General features: G+C 35.0%; 2 protein-coding genes across 9 annotated transcripts in view; one reads left to right on the top strand and one right to left on the bottom strand.

Annotated features, from left to right (window-relative positions):
- Window positions 1-6,974, top strand: part of LOC113230640 (thrombospondin type-1 domain-containing protein 4-like) — a 179,600-nt gene extending 172,626 nt beyond the window's left edge. Inside the window, exons 12-16 of the mRNA XM_026464643.1 lie at window positions 502-677; window positions 2,076-2,268; window positions 3,520-3,594; window positions 4,275-4,398; window positions 5,571-6,974. Of these exons, the coding sequence (XP_026320428.1) occupies window positions 502-677; window positions 2,076-2,268; window positions 3,520-3,594; window positions 4,275-4,381 (551 nt within the window). The 3' untranslated portion in view covers window positions 4,382-4,398; window positions 5,571-6,974. The remainder of the gene's footprint in view (window positions 1-501; window positions 678-2,075; window positions 2,269-3,519; window positions 3,595-4,274; window positions 4,399-5,570) is intronic.
- Window positions 6,975-8,411: 1,437 nt separating this feature from the next.
- Window positions 8,412-25,936, bottom strand: part of LOC113230717 (thrombospondin type-1 domain-containing protein 4-like) — a 30,224-nt gene continuing 12,699 nt past the window's right edge. For 5 of the 8 annotated variants that reach the window (XM_026464771.1, XM_026464775.1, XM_026464773.1 and 2 more), the window contains 11 exons: window positions 22,867-22,981; window positions 12,624-12,807; window positions 11,906-12,066; window positions 11,492-11,818; window positions 11,180-11,407; window positions 10,862-11,098; window positions 10,521-10,671; window positions 9,975-10,150; window positions 9,620-9,797; window positions 9,418-9,495; window positions 8,412-8,858 (listed from right to left, as the gene is read on the bottom strand). In XM_026464771.1, the coding sequence (XP_026320556.1) occupies window positions 8,755-8,858; window positions 9,418-9,495; window positions 9,620-9,797; window positions 9,975-10,150; window positions 10,521-10,671; window positions 10,862-11,098; window positions 11,180-11,407; window positions 11,492-11,818; window positions 11,906-12,066; window positions 12,624-12,807; window positions 22,867-22,902 (1,860 nt within the window). In that variant the 5' untranslated portion in view covers window positions 22,903-22,981 and the 3' untranslated portion in view covers window positions 8,412-8,754. Of the gene's footprint in view, window positions 8,859-9,417; window positions 9,496-9,619; window positions 9,798-9,974; window positions 10,151-10,520; window positions 10,672-10,861; window positions 11,099-11,179; window positions 11,408-11,491; window positions 11,819-11,905; window positions 12,067-12,623; window positions 12,808-22,866; window positions 23,005-25,936 lie in introns of all 8 variants that reach the window. The other 3 variants (XM_026464772.1, XM_026464777.1, XM_026464778.1) reach the window with 1 other exon arrangement.

Here is a 25,936-nt window from a genome sequence, read left to right as displayed (position 1 = left end):
AAAATTCATACTAGACACTGAACTGAAAAAATTCTACATGAAAAAGTACTGTACATAGAACTGTAGTCAGTTTAAAAAAAACGTTGCATTTTTGCTAATTAAAATATCAAATGTGTTAAATTGGCCTAAAGGTCTTGCACCCGGGTCATAAACTTGTATAAAAAAATATTGGTTAAATACAAGCGGTACTTGGCCACTTCTATTCGATTTTTTGGCTTGCTTTTGAGTTTGTTGTCATGGATTGTTAACGAAATATACATTAAATGTTGGTTGTGTTTCATTAATTTATTTATTCGTAGAAAAGTCTTGTATGCAATCATTGCATAACTAGGTCTTAAAAATCTCGTAGCTATTACCTCGTGGCCTAAACCCGGTACTCAACTTTAAGTACCCTCATTATGCAACGATTTCATAAAATACTATTTTGGGTCAGTGGTGACTACCATAAGTTTATATTTTTATGACTAAATTAATTATAACATTACTTCATTCCTACCTTAGGCGAATGGTCGCCTTGCTCAGCATCCTGCGGCGGGCGCCAAGTTCGTGGTGTCATTTGTATTGGAGGCAATGGACGACGACTGAAAGACTCCGCCTGCCACCGTCCTAGACCGGAACATGAGAGAGCATGTGGAGGGAACTGCGCTCCTTCGTGGTATCTTAGTGATTGGACCGAGGTTTATACAAAATATTTCTGCATTTACTGCCTCTAGAATCTAAAATTTAGTACATGTCAATAAACTTACTTCGCTGGCTCAGTGACCCGAGGTCTTGGCCTCCGACACCAAAGTACGCCTTTTCTGTCGGTGTTGTGCCAATTCCGACCATTCGTACACATTCAATTGCCTTAGGTCTTCGGCGACTTCATCCTTGCAGCGATATCGATACACCCGAAGTTGCCCCAAATACGCTCTTTTAGCAGTTCCTATCCGATTATTTCCATATGTCCTAGCCAGCGAAGTCGAGCAGATTTTATTTCCTCGATTATGATCAGTTCAGACACTAGTTTTTCTATTCTCACACACACTCACACACTCACACACTCACACACTCAACATAGCCCCGCACTAGGGAAACCCTGTGTCGCGGGTGCCATGGACACACACATAGACAACCACAAATTACACCCAAACTCACGAGAGAAATAAATGTAGGCCATACAAATATTTCTCCCGGCCTGGGAATCGAACCCGGGGACCTCTGCGTGGCAGTCCGGTATGGTAACCGTTCGGCCACGGAGGCAGTTATTCTCTATTAAATCTGGCCCTCCAGTTCCCAAATTATCTATATATCTTTCAAAATATCTTCCGTTCCGCCAGCAATAATTTATATTCTTCCTTCAGCGTTAATGTCCATGTTCTACACCCATGCCTACGTTAAGATTGGCCTAATTACTGTTTTGTAACTTCGACACCAACACTTTGCGAAGGGTTGCTGTACACCGTAGCGCGTTTACTACGCGAATACTGATTTCATGTCAATAAACTAAAGAATAAACTTATTACGACCTCGGTGGCCCAACGGTTTGCACTATGGCCACTGTGAGTGGATAAGGAGGTCCAGGATTTGATTCTCGGTAAAATCAGTTTGGGAAATGAACATTTCTAAATTGGTTCTGGTCTGGGTGTTCCGCGTAGAGCTCAGAAGTGAATTCCGTTGCTCAGGTATTAATTGACAGGGAATTCCCTAGTTTAAGACTAGGCAATTGGTATAGTTGCCTGGCACATTATTATTATTGTAAATCGTATCTCTAAAACAACCATTGTACTTACTTGTACACTTTTTTCTTTTTTAACGCGTACACTCATAACCCCGCACTCGGAAAACCCTGTGTCGCGGGTGCCATGAACACACGCATTGACAATCACAAATTATATTTTATTATTATTTTATTATAAATTATAATTATAAACTTACAAGATAAATAAATGTAGACCATACAAATATTTCTCCCGGCCCGTTATTTAACCCAGGACCTTTGCGTGGCAGCCCAGCATAGTAACCGTTCGGCCAAGGAGGCAATTTATATATTTGATCATTATGTTTTGTAACCGATTTTGTATATATTTTTTTAGTGTCAAGGTGCTTGTGAAGCCGGTATTCAGACACGTACAGTGTGGTGCGCTAAAGGCGGTGCTGAGGGTTCAGGAGGTGCAGCAAGAGACACGGAGTGTCCTGGTCTAAGGCCATTGGCCAAAAGATCCTGCGTCCCACCTAGATGTTCTTCTAAACCTGTCAACAAACCTGTTATAATCAACACTCCCGTCGGTAAATACATTATTTCATTAACGCTAAATACAGACTTGATTGCGCAGACTATTATTCGAAACAGACCTCCACTCGAATCGGACAACTTTTAACAGTTCTTAAAATTAACCAAAGGCTAGAATAATCTCAGTACAGAGTACTAAAAAAACCGACCTCAAAAGTACGTGGAATTACATCTATTTGCCAAGTTTTATTGAAATCGGTTACCGGTAAATGCGCGAAACCGGATTCATCCCCCAGTTCCTCACTATACGGAACTTGACACAGGAGATAATAAAAATTGGTTCTGACTACTCAAAGTATATTGAGAGAAAAACGCCTTGAATTGGAGAATAGCAAAATCAACCATTAAAATAATTGCTCCTTATAATAAAATTTAGGCGCTATTTATAAAAATGAATCTTCATGCGTGAACAGCCACCCTTACAGATGGATGATTTTCTTCAAAATTAAATGGGACCACTATGGAGGTACCCTCTTTCCAAAAAAAAATAATAATTAAAATCGGTTCACAAATGGCGGAGTTATCGCGTAACATAAATACAAAAAAACATACAGTCGAATTGAGAACCTCCTCCTTATTTTGAAGTCGGTTAAAAATAATAAGCTGTGGTAGCCTAATGGTTTCACCTACCTAGTGGGTTCGAATCCGGGCTTGCACCTCTGAGATTTGAAATTTACCATGAGCTTTTCGGTAAAGGAAAACATCGTGATGAAACCTGCATGTCGAAAAAGGTTCATAACCCTCGTAAAACGTGTGAGGTCCCCAACCAGCATTGGATCAGCATGGCGGAATAAGGCCTAATATATAATTGCCGCGCTAACTGCACTATTACATATCAACTTAGAACGCGTGACGTCATGGGTAAGTTAACAAACTAAACAACGTGTACTTGTCAACAGCAAGTAATCCTCTTTCTAAATATTTTACAGTTTTTTAGTTAAAAAAATTATGTGGGAAATTAGGATTAAGTGGAGAAAAAATACAAATTAACTCGCAAACGGTGCTACGACGACGTCTCTTGATTTATTTATTATAAATCAAGGTATTATTTATTACTCATGTAATTCCACGAACTTTTGAGGATGGTTCTATTTTAGAAAAAAGTTACAATTTATTTTATTATTTCAATTTATTTATTTTATACTGTAGGAAAATATATATAAAACGATAATGTACCATGGAAATCTTGAATTTAACCTGTGCAGCGTTATAAAGTTTTTTATAATAATAATGTTACTTAAATCCAGTTTCAGACCCTCAACAGCGAGTAACAAGACACCAAAGTAATACACTGAATGCAAGAGAGAGACCCGTATCCGATGGTAAGGCCAAGTTTTCTTCTTAAATTTTAATCTGAGATGTACTACACAATCATCAAATATTTGCTCAACCTTTAAGAACATTAATCATTTGCACCAATTATTTAGTGTAATAAAACCACATCTGCAAAATTAAAAATTTTCTGAATAGAGGTTTAAAGATCCTATGAACGAAATAAGATGATAACTTTATAATTAAATAGAAGTTATAAAATTTCACAATTATACATAAATTCAGTAGCTGTAGAACTCCCTGCGAAAGAGTTATTTCAGATAAGTACTGCCATCTTACCTATTTCTGCCGCCAAGCAGTATTGTCAGCATTACGTGTTCCGGTTTTGAAGGGTAAGGGTGCTGGTGAAATTACAGGCGCAATAACAATGTCCATAAGATCTTTGCGATTTAAAGCTCTGAGTGGCACTGCAAACGTTTTGGACAGGCATGTAGCTTACCATCAGGCGCAAGACTTGTTCATCCCATCACTTAAAAAAAAAATTGTTTCATGTACTTTGTATTATTTTTATGATTTGCGTATGATAAAAGCACTTTTGACGTAGACGTGGCATGTGGCTTTATTATACCAAAAGGATAACATTTGCAATAAGAAATTTACACAAAGACCTTTCAACATAGACCTCCCAACTCAGTCTCTCTAAAGTCTAAACGAATTATTTGTATTTCAGGAGCTTGCGTGGATAAGTTGAGCAACTGTGTCCTCGCCGTCCAAGCTCGACTCTGCAACTACCCTTATTACGCGGACTATTGCTGCCGTTCGTGTCATGGACGATAGACCTTCCAAAAGAGATGGTCTGTATATTTACAAGCAGTCATTATTGCACTTTCATAGACCCAGGCTGCCTAGGAACTAAATCTTACTTTCGTATTCTATTTATTAGATTATTATTACGACGTCGGTATGCACTGTGGACGCTGGATGAGGAAGTCGCGGGTTCGATTCCCTCTAGTACCAATTTGGGAAATGAACTTTTGTAAATTGGTTCTTGTCTAGTTGCTCCTGGTATTGCCCCGGAGTGAAATCTGTTGCTCTTGTATTCATAGTATAGTTATCTGGCACATTAATATTATTATTCTTATTAGATATCGCTAAAATTAAAATATTACTAATTTCACTGATTCATATTATAGTAAATGCAAAATAAAGACCAACATTTTGTCTCAATTTCTAAAGCTCAATTTACGTTACTGCGGAACGGAATGGAAGCGAATTCTTGTAACGAAATTGTGCACAGCATAATGAACTTTATGCCAATTGTGTATCGTACAAACTACGATACGATTTTACTAGCAGTAGAGCTCCTTGTGAAAAAGTTCGTCCGGGGAAGTACTGCCACCTTACCTATTTCTACGGGTAATATGTGGATTACCACGTTCCGGTTTTGAAGGGTGAGATTGCTGGTGAAATTATAGGCACGTAGGACTTGTGAACTTTATATCTCAGGGTGACAGGCGCAGTGACATTGCTCCTCAGGTCTTTGCGGTTTAAAGCTCTGAGTAGCACTGGAACTGTTACCGGTAGGCGTGTCGCTTATCACTGATCTCACACGACTTCTTTGTCCCGTTCGCTTGATCTCCTAAAAGAAGATGTATCTAGTTTCTACCTTACACAATAGACATAAAGTTCGTTATGCTATGGTTATAAAATATCGCTTCCATTCCGTTCCGCGGATATGTAAATTGAGCCTTAGGCATCAATGAAGATTCGAAACATTTGACGACCTCCGTAGCCGAGTGGCTTGCACACCGGTTTTCATGGTGTCGCTACATCTGAGGTTCCGGGTTCGATCCCCGGTCGAGTCGGTGTAGAAAGCTAACTTTTCTATATCATTGTTTCTGACAAATGTTTTAGCTACTTACTCAGATCAAAGCAACGTATGTGATGTTGTGTAATATTTACATTTGTTTAGTTATTATTTTATTTAAACAATATTAATAAATAATAGTAAAATTCTCTTTCATAGGTACCAATTGCAGATAAACACTACGACATTGCAAGCCACTTAAAAACTTGTTATATGGAACGGACGCATAGTGAGAATACCATAATATAACAAATGTGTTTGAGAGTATAAATTCATAAAATCCTAAATCCAGAAAAAGTGATATTCTCACAACAGTAGAAGCAAATCTATAAACTGATAGCAAAGCTATAGTGTAATCGACTAACATCGAACTTGTAATAATGTCGGTAATTTATAACAAGACAACTATCTGTAGGACTAGCATGACAGGGCGCGACTTGCGCGAGAGCGACATAAAGCGCGAGAGTGACATAAAACGCGAGATACTTCTATTTCGCCTGTAGTAGCGCTATAGTGCTAACCTTACTGGTCGATAAGTAACATAATTTGTTCTAAAAATAAAGCACTTTTGTTATATGGACTCTCTATTAGAACTCAGTATAACACTTCCCCGTTACGTATACAGATAGATATACCTGAAAACGTAAACGACTGACTTAAAGTCAGATGCGTTGATGATATTTAGAAAAATAGAACCAAGTATCATACAATTGTTGATAATTAAAAAGTGGACTGTACGTTCGTGATACTTTAAGTATTAGATTAGTTTCGTGATCTCCAGTGTTTAGTCGAGTGAGGAGTCGATCTGTGGACATTAATTAGTTTTAGAGTGTTTTGCATAATACCAATGCACACCGAGCTATTAAAAAACCCCATGTACGTCAAAAAGTATTGTAGCTTGCCTTTAACCAGAATTGTATTTCACGTAATTTCATCTTATTGTAGTCACATTGTAAATTTTCATTGCTTTTAAAATTACGAACTATAATGAAATTCATTTCAAATGGTTCTACTAAGTAAATGTTTAGGCTATGTTAGATTTTAGAAACGATAGTATTCCTATACAATAAATCAAAGAACAATTCTGAGAAAAAAATTCAATTTTAAAAATTACATTTATGTATAAGAGCTGTTACACACGGTGACTTAGCAACGCGTCTGCAGCGATTCAGTCGCGATGCAGTCCCTAATCGTCTACTTTACACATACGCGCGTCTTAAGCCGCGATACAATCGTGACGCATTCATTTTTAATGATGCAATAGGTCCGACCACATCGACGCAGTCGCGTTTATATCGCTGCTAAAACTCACCGTGTGTAACTGCTCTTAATATTCAATATTATCAAATAGAGTCCTTGATAATATGTCTAATAATTGTAGTAAATTTTGTAAATAAGTGGTTACTTCTGTATGTATAGTGCATTTACTTAATGGCTGTTAAGTATTTATGTAATTATTAAGATTAGAACCATTACCATCATGTAGAATTGATTAGTTTGCTAAAATAACTACAGTTTTTTCTAATGCAATATAACAATGTACAAAAATAATAAGCTTTAAAACACTTGCCGTTTGTTTTTCATTTATTTAGAGATATATTTTGTTATTTATCTGCGCCCTCATTATATTAAGGGCAGTGGCGCCACTGACGTTACACCTTGATATTGTATGAAATTACCTAGTAACGGCGCAGCAGTCGCGCCACAGACGCTCCACTGCAGCGGGAAGATTTGAAGGTGCCCTAAATTTCTAAGATAAGCGAACCACTGGTAGTGTGGTGGGTATTTTTTAAGACCCGACCGTATTATCATAGAGATGCCTTTTATAATCTCTAAATAACGATTGTATTACTTGAGTGAACAGGATGACCACTGCTTAGTTGTTGCATTGAGTATATACAAGCGGTTTGCGTAAACCAAAGCAATGGTCTCAATACAAATATTTTTATATCAAGTGTTCTATCAACTCATATCAAACGGGCAATTTAAGAAAGAGCTCGTGTACAAAGGCAGTTTAAAAATTTCATGGACATTCCATCATGTCTTACTACTTCTAAGAATATAGAAATTTAAAAATAAAAATACGAAAACATGGGTTAAAAGAACGTATTGTAAAGTACATGCAAAGATTTTCGTACAAGTGAATTAAAAAGATATGAAATAAAAGAAAATGTTGTAATTAAAACATCGTCTCTAAATCTTTTGTCGAACATTTTAAATGTGTTAAAAGTATTCGTATGTTTTTTGTACGCATGCATATCTCTGAAGGTTGTCCAGTTTTTCCAGGTTTCCCAGTTGGTGCTTTAAGGGTTGGTTAATTTGAGTTCCTTTTTTTAATATTGATGGTATCTTAATTTTTAGTAGCAATAGAGCTCCTTGTGAAAGTGTTCGTCCAGGGAAGTACTGCCTACCTTATATATTTCTGCCACCAAGCAGCAATGTGAGCATTACTGCGTTCCGGTTTGGAAGGGTAAGTGTGCTGGTGAAATTACAGGCACATGGAACTTGTCAACTTATATCTTGGGGTCTTAAATCTCGATCGAATCAAAGGCTTTCTAATCGTCCACGTTAACGCTAAGCATAATGGCAGGTTATAATCCTCGGTCTTCCGACGAGATGAGACGGTTCGTGATGACTCGTGAAAAATGCATGTACACTGCGGCTATTTTCTCAGCAATAACTATGGAGCATAATCTATTATTTATTACTTCTTTTTGTTACTAAAGAAAAACTAAATGAAATAGCTGCGAGCCCCCTCTATCTTCTCAGAAAACTTATTTTTGGATTTTTTTTTACCTTTTACGCTAAGCATTTATACGCTAATAGGTACTGATACATTTCATTCATACGGAGACAGTCAATTAAAAATTAAAATACAACGTCAAATTTATCATTCGTTTTATTTCTAACTATTAACATTGGTACCTATTTGTAATACATATCTTAAATATAAATAATTAATTTCAGTTAATTATCGTTTTCTACCAATAAGTACATAAATACTATGTGTGAAAAACAGTTTAAGTTCACATATGCCTAAACAATAAAATAGATAATAAACATAAAGACTTTTAAGGTTTTAATAAATTCTTGAAATATTTTATATGAAAGGAAATTTTGTACAAATACCGAAAGCCTAACCATTTATAGATACATATAGAGAATTTTACACACTTCGTAAGAATTTCTTGAGTAAAATTTGAATAAATCCAATTCGTCAACATAGAGATACAGTGCAATAAAGACAATTACTTAATTGAGTATAGAGCCTACCTAATACCGACTATACACGCACTTTAATTTATGAAAGTTTAATCAGTATTTTCAGGCAATACATTTGAATTCATCGACCCCTGCAGGAATGACAGCAATACTGAACGTAATAGTTGTAATGACAAAGGCGAGCTTGGACAGCTAAGGCGCAATTCGTGAGCTTGTCTTCACAATCTGAAACGAAATACATATCAAAGACACACATTTATACACGAATTTACGACTTTCGAAGTTTTAATTAAATCGTTTAATAAAGAAACAACATATATATATATATATGTTATATGTTCTAAATGTAAAGGACAGGCATATCGTAATGCAAACCATACAGCGAAATCACTACCTACTCTCTCACTCTCACCTGTGCATACTATTAAACCTGCCTTAAGCTTTACAGATTAATGTGATCATTAACTAATTAATGCTTGATCTATCTATCTTTTTATATCAGATCGTATGCGTTAATTCATGTATTTTTCTAATTAGTGAAGGCTGCTTATAAGTATATCAGAGAAAGGAAACATCCGGCTGACGGTAATAATGAGAATAATGTTACGATTTCAGTGTAGCATGAAAGCTGCATTGGAAACAATATATACTTTAACAAAAAGCGTTGACACTGCTCTAGGAAATTAACAATTATTGAAAGTTTAAAGTTATGAAATGACGACATTAAACAACAAAATTAAATGAACAAATATGGTAATATTATTTCACTTTACAGTGGTTTTACCTGTTGATTCATCATTTCTTGTTGATACAGTAGTCCTTGGAGTATTTGGAGTTTCAAGTGTCGTTGATTTTTGAGATTCTGAAAAAAAAATTTTTTTTATAAACAACCAGAAACCATTACTCTTCTGGGGATACATACGAACCTATAAAATCAGACGAAATAGGTTTTTCTCTAATATTGTAAATTAATAAAATTTTCTTACCTGTAGGTATATTTGGTGGAAGAGTAGCAATGGACACAGAAGAACATTTTAATGGACATGTTCTCTGTGCCGGAGGCTTCAATCCACTGCATTCGGATTCCTCACTGGCAACATCTTTTTGAGCACACCACACTGTACGTCTTTGAATACCATTCCCGGTTGTGCAGTTACCGGTACACTACGGGAAAATATTTTAAAATGATTTTCCTCCTGCAGTTCAAGGCTGTGATCTTACGTAAATTTATTATCATCGTAATACTTCTTTCAAGTCATAAATACTCCCAATCATGGATTTTGAGATTACTATTTAAAAAGAAAGAAAATTTGCTTTGTTTGATATCAATAAAAAGCATACCTGTCCCCAATCACTGAAGTACCACTTGGGTGGACATTCTTCGCCGCAATCTCTCTCAGTTTCAGGTTTCGTGCTCCTACAAGCTGCGTCGCGGAGATGTCTTCCAGTACCACCGATGCACAGCACTCCTCGAATTTGTTTACCACCACAAGTGGAGGAACACGGTGACCAATCTCCTATAAATAGACTCTTGCGTTTAAATTTACTCGGTTATAAATATAGTACGTGAACAAGAATCGGTTTGTCATAGCGTGTAGTATTGCCATGCATTTAATTTTTTTGGCTACTTCTTTTATATAGTTAGGAACGCGTTACGAACACAAAAGCGTTAAACGTTTTACTGCCGTTAAACAAAACGCTTCCACGAGTATAGTAGTGATATTAGCGAGAGCTCGGAATTGCATATGTACTGATATTTGTGTGTCTACACAAGGGTTTGAGGTGGTATTTGTGATTTTTATGCGAGCAGCACACCATTACATATGCAATTCCGTGCTCTCACTAATATCACTATATCAATCGTTATAGATGCATTTTATATTTTACCTGTAAACCAGTGGCCTTTGTGTGGCTCACAAGCTAGACTAGGTGTACAAGATTTTGACGTTTCAAGAGATTTTCTTGGAGCACATCCAGAGGGATCTGCACAGCGAACTCCACGAGACTGTACCCCTCCGCCAACGCACCATCCCACACACTACAATTATAACGAATTATGAAATACTACGTATTCATGAGTTCGACACAAAAGAATAGATGGTGCGGTTGTTTCGAAATTAAATCAAAAGCATAACGAAAATAACAAATAATAACAGATAGTAACAAATAACTTTTCATTTTCATATCATCTACAAAATAAAAAAAAGCAACAAACAATTTCTACTTACGTCAGACCAGTCAGTGTACAACCATCCAGCAATTGGACTAAAACTGTATTCCGGACCATACTCCAGTTTAGTATTATTAACAGGCACAGTATAGACGGGACCATCTCTGAATCTGTCTGTATGATCTCGAGTTGGTATCATTTGTCTCGACGCGATGTATTTTACTTCATTACAATCTGGTATATTACATACGTCTGTTGTCGGTGGTTTAGGTGCCAGGCATTTAAGATCACTAACCTGAGAACAAATTGGGTTTACTTTATTAAATCATCAGTCTATTTACAAAAAAAAAGTAGACTTGAATCTAGGCTAACTTACTTTAGAAATGCCTCTAGAATGATCCTGCACACATCCAACAATCCTAGATTTTGAAGCAGGTCCACATTTTGGGCAAGTAGACCAAACAGCAGCTCTCCACCTTGGAGCACATGGCACATTGCCACATCTTCGTCGACGAGCAGCAGGTGAAGATCCATTGCAATGCACTGGTGATACTTCTCTGTTGGAACCATTAGCATCGCTTTCTACGCAACGATACTTTCCTACCTATACAAAAATTTTGTAGATTTACAAATGTATAAGATGTTCTGCCTTAAAATTATCTTTAAAGAAAACCTAAAAAAATATTACCTGAAAACCACCACCACAGCTTCTCGAGCATTGTGTATAAGACATAATCTTCCAACTAAATATTCTACCTCCTATAACATTGTCGCCCATATTATTGTCATCCTCTAAACTACTTTCTTTTGATAAACTAGTCATATCATGCTTTGGCACTCCAACCATTGCGTAATCAAAACTGTGATGTCTACTGGTGTGCTTAGCCTGTATTGTCGGCACAATGTCAGGAATATGAGGTCTTGTGGCTGGTCCAACCGGTGGATCCACTTCTCCAGGCACAGATTCAGTAAAGTATTCATATCTGATGTTAGGATTTGGTCGAGTGTAGAGAATCTGGAATAATCAGGATCGTCAGCTAAAGATTCTTAAACAACATTCATAAAGTCTTTTGCCTAGCAAAATAAAAAAAAAATATCTTACCATAATATCAATAGGTTCGTGAATAGGCCCCACGGCAAATACGGAATCAAGATGGTCTTTTCGAGAGTAAATAAATCTTGCTCCTGCCGCGTCGTAAGCGCCTGGTACACTCACAGCAAATTCCCCATTCATAATATACGACCCATTTAATATTTTCAGCGCTAAAGCAGACAAAAATGTATGTTAATAGAAAAATATATATTCGTTTATTCATTGTGTAAATTTCATTGACTATTTTCTTTCATTGGCCGTTTTAAACTCAGTTTCGTTGATTTCGTGACATGTCATGGTCTAACCAAACAATTTCCTTCGAAAAGGAAGTAATCATTACATACTCGACTAACCCATTTATGTAGAAAAAGTATATAAAAGCTAACAATATATGACAAATCAATTACTACATAGCTCGACACATTGAAAACCTGTCAGTATTGTCCAAAATTGTTTCCAAGGCGAACTATTCTTCGCACGGAAACAACGTGGGTGTTGCTATTGTAGTTCTGTAATGATTTATTAGAATGATTGATTGGTAAGTGACCAACCTCGCTTTTGCGGATCATTTAACGCAATCAAAGGACCATTCAGGACTATTCAAGATTATAGAAGGTTATTTGTCAGTACATTACAATGATCAGGAATGATTTTAGACTTCAGGGATATTTTAAGTGCCTGAAATAGAGGCTAACAGCTCTATTGCAAATAAATCTTCTGTACTTACCAATATAATTCTCACTAGAAACAATCTCAGACACATTAATCCTGCATGCACCACGGGGTACTGTAGTCACATAGGAATAGCCCAGTGGCAATCTAGGTCGGGAGAAAAGACCAGACACCAGACGTCGTCCGCAATGCAACTCACGGGTACTTGATGAAGACAATACTGACTCTCGGCCGACAACCTGCATAAGAAAAACGGTGGTTATATTTACGAATTGTAAGAAAATATTTTACTCTAATGACCCGGGAAGGCTGTGGTAATACCATTTCTGATACAATACTAATGTATGAGAAATGGTATTCCTGCAACTTATGTGGTATGGCCCTGAAGTAATACACAGCCAAGCAATAATATTATGAGCGTCACTGCTGTCTGGTTTTTGAAGGGTAAGAGTGCTGGTGATGCCAGTAACACCCGTGTGTTACTGGCATCACCAGCATACATAAGTTGACAAATCCCATGATTTGTCAACTTATGATATCGGACGCAGTAGCAATGCTCCTCAGATCTTTGCGATTTAAGACGATGAGTTAATTGTTATGGGTTAACGTGTCACTTACCAGCAGACGCACAACTTATTCGTCCTCTTACTAGACATCATTAAAAAAGATAAGTATTATAGTATAGGGCTTCTAAAACAATAGGAATATTGATCAGTGGTCATATCACCAGAGGGGGAAGGAACTCAAAAAAATTGACACTGACGATTAATATAACTGAAAGTGTAAGTAATATTAAAAATATATCAAATATAACGAAAAACGCTTTGAAGAACTTTAAAAAGCTACACATCTCATTTATCTATCATATTTATCTAAATATTTATATATATATATAGGTTATAATAATTTAATGTTATTGATATTGTTTCTTTTTAATATTTTTTTTTGTATGAAAAAACAAATTATACGCGATTTAAATCCGGAAAATTAGTTTCATTTCCAATGTGGAACAATCGCGAAAACCTAAGACTCGATATTTTTTTTATATTTATACTTTTGTTTCTTGTGCACTTAAAGCCGTATTGTAATTATTGTGTCCTACAGACTGCAGAAAGAAATTTCTTTCAGAAATAAGCTATACCTTTTCTGTATGTTTTCCTTTTAACTTTTAATGTAATTTGTGTCTTTCTGTAAATGGTTAAATAAAAAATCTCCAGTCCAGTACGAAAAACTTTTTATTTACAATTCAAGCCTACAATAAATTGAGCAAGTAAAACAATGTCAAAACACCATGCAGTACTAAAGTTTACGAGTAAGCATAGACACAGACAATAATGGCTCACCCTACGATGTATTGTGCGAACCTTGATAAGGTACTTTCAAAGTATCACATATAATATCACAGTACCATTTGATATAAGCGTTGAGGTCTCTAATGGTTAAAGTATTTCAAATAAATTTAAATGCGTGGAATGCATGTGGAATCTAGACTCATGTTATCTTTCCATACATCTTTATCTAACACGTAGTCTACAATTTTGTAATATGACTTTTCAATTAAAATACTTTTAATGTAAGTTTTAAACTTAGGAAATAGTAATCTTAATATGACAAGTGAAAAGCATTTACTATTGTGGCTTGAATACAAAGAAGAATTATATACAAATTCACAATATTTAGAGCATCAAAAGACCTTAGGCAACATAGTATAGGTTCCCTTTTAGAACCTAGCTAACAATAGCACAAGTGGCTTTCGAAGTCTATTTAGATTCAAAAACCCAGGAGACATACGAATTGAAAAAGTCCATCATATGGCATAACCAATAAAGTTCCATACAAATACATAAAATACCTCAATACAAGACATAATTCAAAATATAAAAATAAATAAGGCATTTCTATACGTTGCAAAGAAGAAATAACTAGAATAAAATATTAACATTATTGATAAGCATGACTAAATATTATTTTACAGTTAAAAAATTATGTTGACTAATTGTGTTTTTGTGGTAATAATTTTGTACGAATAACTTTTACAATACATACGTTTCTTACTGTGGGATGAGTAAATTCTTCAATATGCTGAATAACTAATATCACATCGTTGGTGTAATAAGGCCACGTCTGCAAAGACAACTTTCAGGAGACAGGTTTAAAGATTCTACGAACGAAATGTTCGTGACTATTTTATGCTTAAGTAGGAGAATTATACAATTTCACATAATGCATACATCGTTTCATGTAGTTCGTGTTACTTTTATGACTTTCAAGTGATAAAAGCACTTTTCACATATGACATAACATTGCCATGTGGCCTTTTTATACCAAATGTACGATTTGCATTAAGAAATTTACCCAAACCTTCCAACGTAGACCTTCCAACTCAGTCTCTCAAAAGTCTTAAACGAATTGTTTGTGTTTCAGGAGCTTGCGTGGACAAGTCGAGTAACTGTGTCCTCGCAGTCCAAGCGTTGCAACTACCCTTATTACACGAACTTCTGCTGCCGTTCGTGTCGCGGACGATAGACCTTCCAAAACAGATGGTCAGTAAGTACATTTTAGTGGCAGTAGAGTTCCTTGTGAAAGAGCTCGTCTAGGGAAGTACTGCCACCTTACCTATTTCTACCGTCAAACAGTAATGGTCACATTACTGTGTTCCGGTTGTGAAGGGTAAGGGTCTCGGTGAAATTACAGGCACATGAGACTTGTCGACTTAAGTCTCAGGGTGACGGGCGCAGTAGCGGTACCCCCAGATCTTTACGATTTAAAGCTCTGAGTAACACTGCAAGTGTTATGGGCAGGCGTGTGGCTTCCTACCAGGAGCACGACTTGTTCGTCCCGTCACTTGATATTATATTTTAAAAAATTGCCTCTGTGGCCGAACGGTTACCACACTGGTCTGTCACGCAGATGTCCCGGGTTCGATTCCCGAGCCGGGAGAAATATTTGTATGGCCTACATTTATTTCTCTCGTGAGTTCGGGTGTAATTTCTGGTTGTCTATATGTGTGTGCCCATTTTAGTCGCAACACAGAGTTTCCCTAGTGCGGCGCTATGAGTGTGTGCGTTATATTATTATTATTATTCACGAGCAGTCATTATTGCACTTTCATAGACCCTGGCTACCCAGGAAGCAAGCTTACGTTCTTGTCCTACTTCTTATACATATATCATGATGTATGAACTCATATAACTTTATTATACCAACGGTACGCTTGCACCAATTAAAATAATGTACACCAACACAAAAGAAGTCTGCGCCATAATACGCACCGTTGAAAGGTCGATTTCTACATCTAATATTCAGGGACACGATGTTCCCAATTTGCCCTAATTAAGATATAATAAAGAATATTATAAACACATCACAAGTAACCGCATCCTAATGACGCAAACAAAAAGTCAAGTAGTATAAAATATATCATTCGCATAACTTCGTGAGTCGCTTCTTATCTCATTTTTATGTAAATACATAAAACCTTTGTAGATAAAGTCGACACAAATTCTTGCACCTACATGAATATTTACAACCTATAAATTAACTAATTAAAGCATCATTCTAGTAAGTAAAATAAAGGGTGTTACAAAACGATTCGACTCTGTTTTAGCTGTTAATTACAATCAAGTTTCGTGAACAAAATTTCTCATAAACTAGAAGCGACTTCTGAACTGAGAGTTTACACACGGATCGGTCTCCTCGGACAATACATCCGTAATATCCGTAAATCTTTGATCTGTTTTCTCACTGTTTATCATTTTCAGTAAAAATTAAAGAGACATTTATTATTATAATATTAATTATCAAATACTTATCATGATTATCCAAAGAAACTAATATCTTGATAAATTTCGAACCCTGCTCTAAGGTGATGATGTTATCCCATTGTGCCATTGTTATAAATAAAGTCCGATCTATGGATCCGACGAGAGAGCAAAGACTACAGCCAGTTTTATAAAGCACGAGGCTATATGCAAGTTTTTAATATTGATTTAATATAACTATCATCATTTCAACACAACGATATAAAACACAACGAGAATGAAACTGATAAACCACTTAACGACTTGATTAACAAAATATCAATGACCTGACAACACTGTAAGACATAATATGAAAAGTTTACGCATAATAAAGTCTTTAAGCAAAAGCACTTACCTGTCTTACAAGTTATTTTGCATTTTATCGTACGTGTTGCGAGATCCCACTATCCATACATACATTTGTGCATACGTAGAATAAAACGTTAAGTTTAATCAAATAAAACATTTCCTCTCTATTTTATTTAAAAATTATCGATAAATAAACATTTATTTCTAAGTTTGTATTTAATTGATATTCAATTATTTTTTGTGAAATTATTCTACTAGTTTGTTATAATTATTAATACAAAGATTGAAACACTTAAAAACATCCTCCGATCCGGCAGGATTCGTACCGACGTCATCTAGCAAACCGTGCTAGACGCTATAACAACTAACGAACCAGCGGGTCTCACGAATTTTTCTATGTGCTTGTTTTGTCGGGTCTTTGTATTTGGTTTTCAAATACTTTTTAGCCGTAGCGCCATGTATGAGAAATCTATGAAAGTATTTCGTCACCCAGTTAGGTAACTTTACAGCTACCAGCCCTGGCTTATTATTTATATTTTTATATCCCGTGAACTTACTAACAAGGCTCTAACTTTAGCTCCCACTGATTCTAGTACAAGCAACACCTCGCTTCATAAAAATCGCTCGCTTAGAGAAAAAGGAAAATGTTTTGACGTTGAATCCAAATTTTGATTCAAATCTACTACAAGTTATGTTATATTATGTTATGTATTAACACGATTTCGTAAAGCAATAAAAAATACATTAAACATTGAAAAACCTTAATAGCGCCTTTTGTTCTACTACAAAGAGGTTTTGGAGACAAAACGTCATGTTACTTTACGACTTTCTCAAGGTCTCTTAAAAGTTATTATTGTTCTTTTATGACCCTTTAAAAGCGATTATTTCAATGCAAATCAATTCAATACAAGATTTTATCAAAAAACGGCACCAATATTCGTTATTTTGTTAATCGACAAACATACTTCAAGACTATGAATTATTTATTTCACACTAATGTACAAAACTTGGTCACAGTTTTTATTGAAATAATTTTTCATCGTCACTTTATATCCGACAGGTTTACTATTGTCAAAGTAATGTATTTTTGTGACATATGCTATTTTTGTCATGTATTATTATATTTCACATGACAGAAGCATTGTTAAATACACATTACATAAATGTAGCAGTAGAGTTCCTTGTGAAAGAGTTCGTCCAGGGAAGTAATGCCACCTTACCTATTTCTATGCGTTCCGGTTTTGAAGGGTTAAGGGTGCTGGTGAAATTATAGGCACATGAGATTTGTCAACCTATGTCTCAGGGGGAAGGACGTAGTGGCAGTGCCCTTCAGATCTTTGTGATTTAACTTTAGTTCTGAGTGGCACTGCAACTGTTATAGATAGACGTGTCGCTTGCCATCAGGTCCGCGACTTGTTCGTCCCGTCACTTGTCAGTCTGACATAGGCTTCTTCCAATGCACGCCACTTCGCCCGGTCTTCAACTTGTCGCATCCATCTGCAGCCAGCAGTCTTTTGCAAATCGCCACACCATCCATGGCGGCCTCCGTAGTCGAGAGGCTTGCACACCGGTTTTCATGGTGTCGCCATTTCTGAGGTTCGATCACGCGTCCGGGTGTTTGTTGGGTACCGTCGTTGTTTCCGATTTCCATAACACAAGCGCTTTAGCTACTTACTTTGGGATCAGAGCAACGCATGTGATAAACGTATGTGTAATATTTATTTATATAGCCAGTGGGCGTCCTATACTACGTTTGTCGAGCCGTGGTCTCCACTCAAGAACTCGCTTCCCCCGTCCGTTATCGGTTCTTCGACAGATATGGCCAGCCGACTGCCACTGCAGCTTGCTTATTCGCATCGATGCGAATTTATGCGAATATCGTATTCGCAAAACATGATATTCGCAAGACATCATGTAGGTACGCAAAAGCTATGTCAACGAACTTGGTTCTCTGGCGAATAACCATAAATGTATATGCACTACGTTGTTTTTTTGTTATCTAGTACACTTTACAGTACAATATAATTTTATTCTCCACTCCAGTTTGCACGCCGGTTTTCATAGAAACTAACTTTTCTATATTGTTTTGGGTCTGGGTGTTTGTGGTGCCGTCGTGTTTTCCATTTCCATAACACAATTGCTTTAGTTACTTACTTTGGGATAAGAGCAACGTGTGTGATGTTGTTAAATACTTGTTTATTTATGTTTATCTCAAAATCCAACAGTCTACGTTTGTAGAGATACCAGCCAACCATCAATACTCCTTAATCTGGTCACAATAATCTTCACACGTGATTAATCAACCTATAAAATATTACAAAATTAAAGTATAGACCAATAAATCAAGAAGAGTGGTAATTGAATGCGTCGGCTAATAGGCAATTAATTAGAATTAAGTGTGAGCTAGGAATTAAATATGTGAAACGATTTGAATATGTTGATCTGTGGTCGGCGCTTCGGTGCGTGCTTTGATGGCGGTAGGATTTGTTGAATCAAATTATGAAAAAAGGTCAGGAAGTCGAGTTATTAGATTTTATCCATTTGATAGGTCGTACTAAGTAAAGTTCTAACATTTGCAGCTTTACGGATATCTCCAATTATGTGATACCTGTGTCCAATTATGTGATATCTGTATTTTGTTTTTATTACACACACTCAACACACACTCAACATAGCCCCGCACTAGGGAAACCCTGTGTCGCGGGTGCCATGGACACACACATAGACAACCACAAATTACACCCAAACTCACGAGAGAAATAATTGTAGGCCATACAAATATTTCTCCCGGCCCGGGAATCGAACCTGGGACCTCTGCGTGGCAGTCCGGTATGGTAACCGTTCGGCCACGGAGGCAGTTTTGTTTTTATTACACTTAATACGTATTTGTATCTCGACTAGCAATTAATACTACGCTCACTTGAATTTTGTACATTTTGCGTTTTTGATGCCTTTATACATTCGTCTAATTTAAATCAAATATAAAATTAAGAAAATAATACAAAAAGTAAAAATCATATATTTCATACCTATGATGAATGATTTGTAAAAAACCATTAATATATGTTTAAAATTTAAAAATTTTATCGCAACTTTAATAAAACTGTTGGTGTTGAACTATGTAAATGTAAATAAATTCCTACGTTTCACTATATTAACTAGGCTGTCAGAAGAATAAACAAACTAATTTTCCTAGAAAACCAACTTCTAAAATCAGCGCACTGAAAAAACCAGTGTATAAAAAGTTCTATTGGCAAATCATATTTCTCTTACATTCACCTTTTATGGAATTGTCCGACGCCTCAGGTTTATATATTCTTTACGTTTTTAAGTAACTAAAACATGTTAATTGCCACTTTCAAAATAACAATTACCTAACTTTTTCTATCAGACGGAAGCAAAATGGGTTCATATACAAAGTTAATACCTAGAGGTAACTTTCGAAAGTTCCAAATAACATTAAAAGCTTTTAATTAAAATACCGAGAGTGACAGCATCGTAAAGTGTACGTGTAATTGGTGAAATATTTTAATTGGCACTAATGGATCTAAATAAGTCAATGGTTCTATAAAAGATCAATAGGTATTTTCGTTGTAGGTAGTCTTTAGTTTTCTTCATTCTTATGCATACTATAGGTACGAACTGAACCATAGAACCAGTTTCTGTAATTGTTTAAATAGATACATGTCAACTCGTCTAGATATTCATATATTTACATATCACGTATCACCCGTACGAATTTGGCTTTATAAATATAAGAATATGTCACGTATAGCGCAAATTTAGACTTTTAATAGATCTTAAATGGCAGAATACAAGACACTTAAAGAATATCAATTAGATACGCTTGGATAAAGGTGTAAATTGTCTATAGTATACAACCTGCAAACAAACATAATGGAAAGTGATTCATATAATGGAAAGTGATTCATATAATGGAAAGTAACCGATGTTTGCGATATGAGGTATAGAAACAAAAACGTCTTTTTCCAAAATTTACTTTTTTAAACTATGAATGTCATTTGTTTGTTTCACCTATTGCTTCAAAGCGGTAATATCAATTAGTTCTTTTATTAGGATGCTAAATTATAACATACTTAATATTGAATCAAAGACATAACTTATGAAATATTATTTTTTGCATATTAAAAATTACAATGGCAACTCAAAACAGTAATGTAAATAAACTTTCGGGCACACAATTCGAACCACCTTGCATTTTCAATTATATGCCCTAATTAAATGACCTAAGCTTATTAAGTTTCATGCAATTTTATGCTAGTATACTAAACGTTATTTCCATAAGTCCTTGTATATGATTTTACTTTGTAAAACCGAAGAAAACTTTTTCTTGGATGATAACAATATTGTTGTATCCAATCCCTATAATAATAAAAATGCAAGGTGGCTCGAATTACGTGTTCGGGAGCATATATTGGTGTAACCTAATGCCTTTAGGGGCAACCAAAGAATATCTTCTAATAAAAATATTTCAAATAAATTTATATTGTATACTAATAATGTAAATACTGAATATGTTTGGGCTGCACGAAAGGATCCTTCTCACGATCCCTTTCCCAGAACGTCTGGCACAAACTAGTAACACGATTTTCGTTTTAACTCTTAAATTTCTATCCTAAGGGTGCCTGGAAGCAATTGCTACTTAGCATTAAGGCCGCCTATTGTACATTAGCTTACTCTGTGAGACGCACTTTACTGTTCTATGTTGTCATTATAATTTTTATGTGCAATAAAGGATGTTTCAGTCATTCATTTCAGTCGTTCATTCATTCGACAAGATCTTAATAGGTTGGCCGAAAAGTTTGCGTGGTTTTACCAATAATAAATTTTTTTTTATAATGTTGTTTGTGGACATTTTTAAAATATAATAATATTTTAGCGCGCATAATATGAGTAGGGTGGAAAGTTTGTAATTCATGAAAATCGCTCAGAACTGGTAAATCGTAAAGCCGTCATTTTTCGTCATATTATTGCCAAACCACACACATCTTCACAAAACCGTCAAAAGCTATTGCAGTTAGGTTGAAATACATATGTCACCTAGTCCATCATGTTCGCTCGATATAGCCCTTTCCGATTTTCACTTGTTTTAATTTTTTTAAATTCTTTGAATGGATTTGATAAAGACAGGAATTTTATACCTTACATAATTTACAATCCTAAAATTACACGAACGATGGCAATAAACCAACATGGCCAATACATAATTGATTAAAGTTTGATATATTTTTTTAAATGTTTTTGATTTATACTTCGATACCACACGGACGTTTTGGTCAAACCGATACTTGTATATGGATTAATATATTATTATGTATTAAAGCTAGGATTGGCTGGAAAATATCTCTTCTAGAGACAAGCTCGCATATATCCTGTTTAAATTATATTTCATTTGTGCAGTAATGAATTATGAAATTATTATTTGTGTATTAATTATCTGTCTAATTTATAAATCTCAATTATTTTGACCAGTTCTATGCTTCTGCGATGGTATTTATGGGTTTCTCGTTTTATTGACCGAAATAGCTACTAAGGTACAAAGTAATGTATTACTGTGTTAATTTAATTTTCCAGTTAAGTCCAAGAATTATGGACTATTCAGTGACATTGACCATTTGTTTGAAAACGTTGGTTTGTTTGAAAAAACAAACATATGCGATTTAAATCCGGAAATATACATAGTTGTATTTCCTTATATCAAACTTAATTAATAGAAATCAAATTTTTTTTTCCGTAGCTCAGAACAGATAAAAATATCGATTGATTTCATTTACTTCATGTCTCAAAGAAAAAGGATCTATCATTAAAAAAGATAACCGTTTAGATATTTTTGCTCGCTGCTGTTGTAAATTTAAAATTATCATTTATATACACACCTTTTTTCCATCCTCTAAGCTTTTAATTAGCAAAAATATGACGTTCTTTTTTTGAACTCAGTCATAGTCCCGTATAAAGAACTATAATGAATTTTTTCATAACTCTCGATGGTACTGCAACTGTTATGTACAGGCGTGTCGCTTACCGTCGCGTCGTTCGTCCGGTCATATCAATATCACAAAAAATATATTACGCCCATATTTGTTATTGCTATTTTAATTTTACTTCCATTTAAGTTTTTAACAAGGCTTGATTACACAACTTACATGAATGCACACACAAACCACTTACCAAAAGTAGAAGGCTGAAGACGAACGAAGATCTCATGTTGATAATTTGATACAACACTTTTACGTTATATGTTCTAAATCCTAAATCATGACTTTAATCGTCAATTCTTTGGCACCTTTCATCCAAAAAAAGAACAGACTAAATGAATAACGCAAAACAAATAAATAAATACATGATTCCCGCACATTGTATGTATATTAAGCAAGTACACAAAATCATACTAGACATTGACCTATTATAAAATCATAAATATTATGATGCAATAAATATGTAACGCAAATATCTTGGCAAATGCAAAATCATAATGTTCAATGGTATCATCTCAAAGCCAGTGGCAATAATAAAGATATCAAGGAGGATTATGGCAATTTCGTTCAAGAGATCAAAGGAACATAACTATAACTCCTGATTGTGCCAAAAGTAAGAGTTGGTACTACTACGGAGAGTAAAAGGTGTACCTTATGATTATTTTTTTTGTTTTAAAGTGTACAATAAAACGACTCGTCCCTATATAGCGATGGTACAAATAACAACAAATAAATTAAAAAATTCTAGACATAAAATTTTCTCGCCGAACAATGCGATAAAACAGAAATTTAATTTTTTTACGGAAAAGTTATATATTTTTTGTTAGTTGCTGGTTACTATTATGATTACTAGGTGTGTTTGTTACACCCTGTATGAAACCGATGCTGGACGATGATATGGTGGAATTAGAAAGAAGTACATCCTCGAAACGTATGATACAGATTTCATACAAGTAATGATACGGGTGTTTTTTACTTCTGACTACGAAAATGACAATAAAAATATATAATTAATAATGATTTAAAAAGTGAGGTATATGGTTACTACTGGTCCAAGTCTGCTACAAAAAATACTCACCGAGCATAGCATGCTTTAATTATCTAACTATGGCAACCCCAAAAACTATCCCTTCCATGGAAGTGACACTTAAAATTTGGAAGTGACATTTAAAGAATAATTTACCAAATTAACTTTAATAAGCGTTATAATTACAACTCTTTATCCTTATAATAAAAACAAATCAACACAAAAATATTAACAATTTACTTTCATATACAGGTATGTACTTAATATGTAGGAACTTTAAGTATTACTGGTTTAGCTCTCGATCCTGGAGACCATAATGTGCTATCGACACATTATGTACATAACTACTGACGATCATGTTATCCTCTGACATAGTATTAAGCTTTATATTGTGAAATTGATAATGTGAAATAAATGATTATATTCTATTCTAATACTCATATCAGGATAATATAATACTTCGTAATATTCTTATTAGGTATTATAACATAATACTTATAATTGTTCATTAATGTCACTATTAATCTCAGTCTCATGATTAATCAAATTAATACTAATATAATTGAGCATAATTGTTTTAAAATTATTTTATACCATCTTAGTACACATGTTAAAAAATATTAGAAATTGTAATGTGTAATAATCATAAAAACCTAACAATTCGATAAATTAAAATAACTCCTCATCCTCATCCTCCCAGAAATTTATATATTTATTTTTATGGTCACCTTTATTACTGTGCCCAAATACACACATCTCTTCTTCGTTTTGCATACATTTCTCATTCTCATTTTCATCTTCAATCTCCACATGCTGTTTTTCATTAATATGTTCCTCAAAATAAAAACAACTTTTTGATAAAGACATGTGAGGACACCGTGTACTTGGTGGGCACTTTACACATGTTAACTTGCGTAAATAAATTTTTCGGGGGTCCTTTGAGTCCCACGTCATTTGATGAACTTTTGTAATCCCAGAGACGCTATTTATGGATCTTGGTAAAATATTAGAAATGTTTTCAATCTGCATAGTTGTAACTGTCGAAATTATGATGTTAGTAGTGTTTTCTCTAACACACTTTACTAATGTTTTAAAGTCAGGTACATCTGTACCTTGAGCTACAATACGATCTGCAGTTCGTTTAATTACTGCACCTACTCCATCCATGGGCCCCTTGCCATGACCCGCTACGGAAAAGTTCCATGTTGCAGTCTTACAATTGGACTTCTTCGCTAAGTACTGTGTAAACAGATAAAACATATATCTATTTTTGTATTGTGCACTAGGCCCGTCGCTTAAGATGTGTAATGTATGGATTTCATGCGGTAAGACAATTTGGTTGAGGATTTCCTGAAGATGAGCACAAACTGCAGATGCATCATGACGTAAATTGTCAGACATTGTACAAAAAGAACGACTTTTTACTTCTTGCGTATTGGGGCATCTGTAATAATAGACTCCTGTGTGAAGACTCACTTGCTGTCTGGATGCTCCAAAGTGCACTGATTGTATTTCATTTGTATATTTACAGTTATAGTTTTGTGAAAAATCAATCTGCATGAAAATTTCTGCAGCACCAAGGTTGTCTTTGATAAATGTGATATTTTTATATTGGTGCATTATATAATACTGATGTTGCAAAAAAATATTCAGATCTTCTAAAAAAGATACTACAAGCTCTTTTTTCGTAACCATTTTTTCTTGTTTTACTGTTCTTTTAATTTCCTTTTCTTTGCCTTTGATAATTCTTGACTCCTTTACGGTACACCACATCTTATATGTTGTGTTATCATCACCATCAAATGGTTTTATATCTGGCGACTTATTTATACACACAAAACATTGACGCAACATACAAGCCTCTTCAGTGGAATCGCACACTACGCTCTTGCACAGCTCGGTTAAGTTCGCAGAATTTAATATTCCCAAGTATTTTAGATTTTCGAATTTAAGTTGCATATTTTCATGCGTAACACACAAACATGTATCTCTCTCGGAAACTTGCCGAGATACGACCCAAAAAGGACGTAGTCGGCAAAATGTTGAAAGACTGATTTGTACATTACATTCAGACTTAAATTTTTTATGAAGATTGGAAAGTGTGTCAGAAAGGTAACGTTTTTGTTTTTTCATTTTATGATTGGTAATGACATCTCTTTTTCCAGGACATAGCTTACTGTTGTCATCCCGCTGTAAGAAATTTACAACCGCAGCATGTAATTTTTTAATTCTCTTT

The sequence above is a fragment of the Hyposmocoma kahamanoa genome, unplaced genomic scaffold (genome assembly GCF_003589595.1).
Source record: "Hyposmocoma kahamanoa isolate Upper Pololo Valley unplaced genomic scaffold, ASM358959v1 64, whole genome shotgun sequence".
NCBI lineage: Eukaryota > Metazoa > Arthropoda > Insecta > Lepidoptera > Cosmopterigidae > Hyposmocoma > Hyposmocoma kahamanoa.
This window is presented reverse-complemented; position numbering and strand designations above follow the sequence as displayed.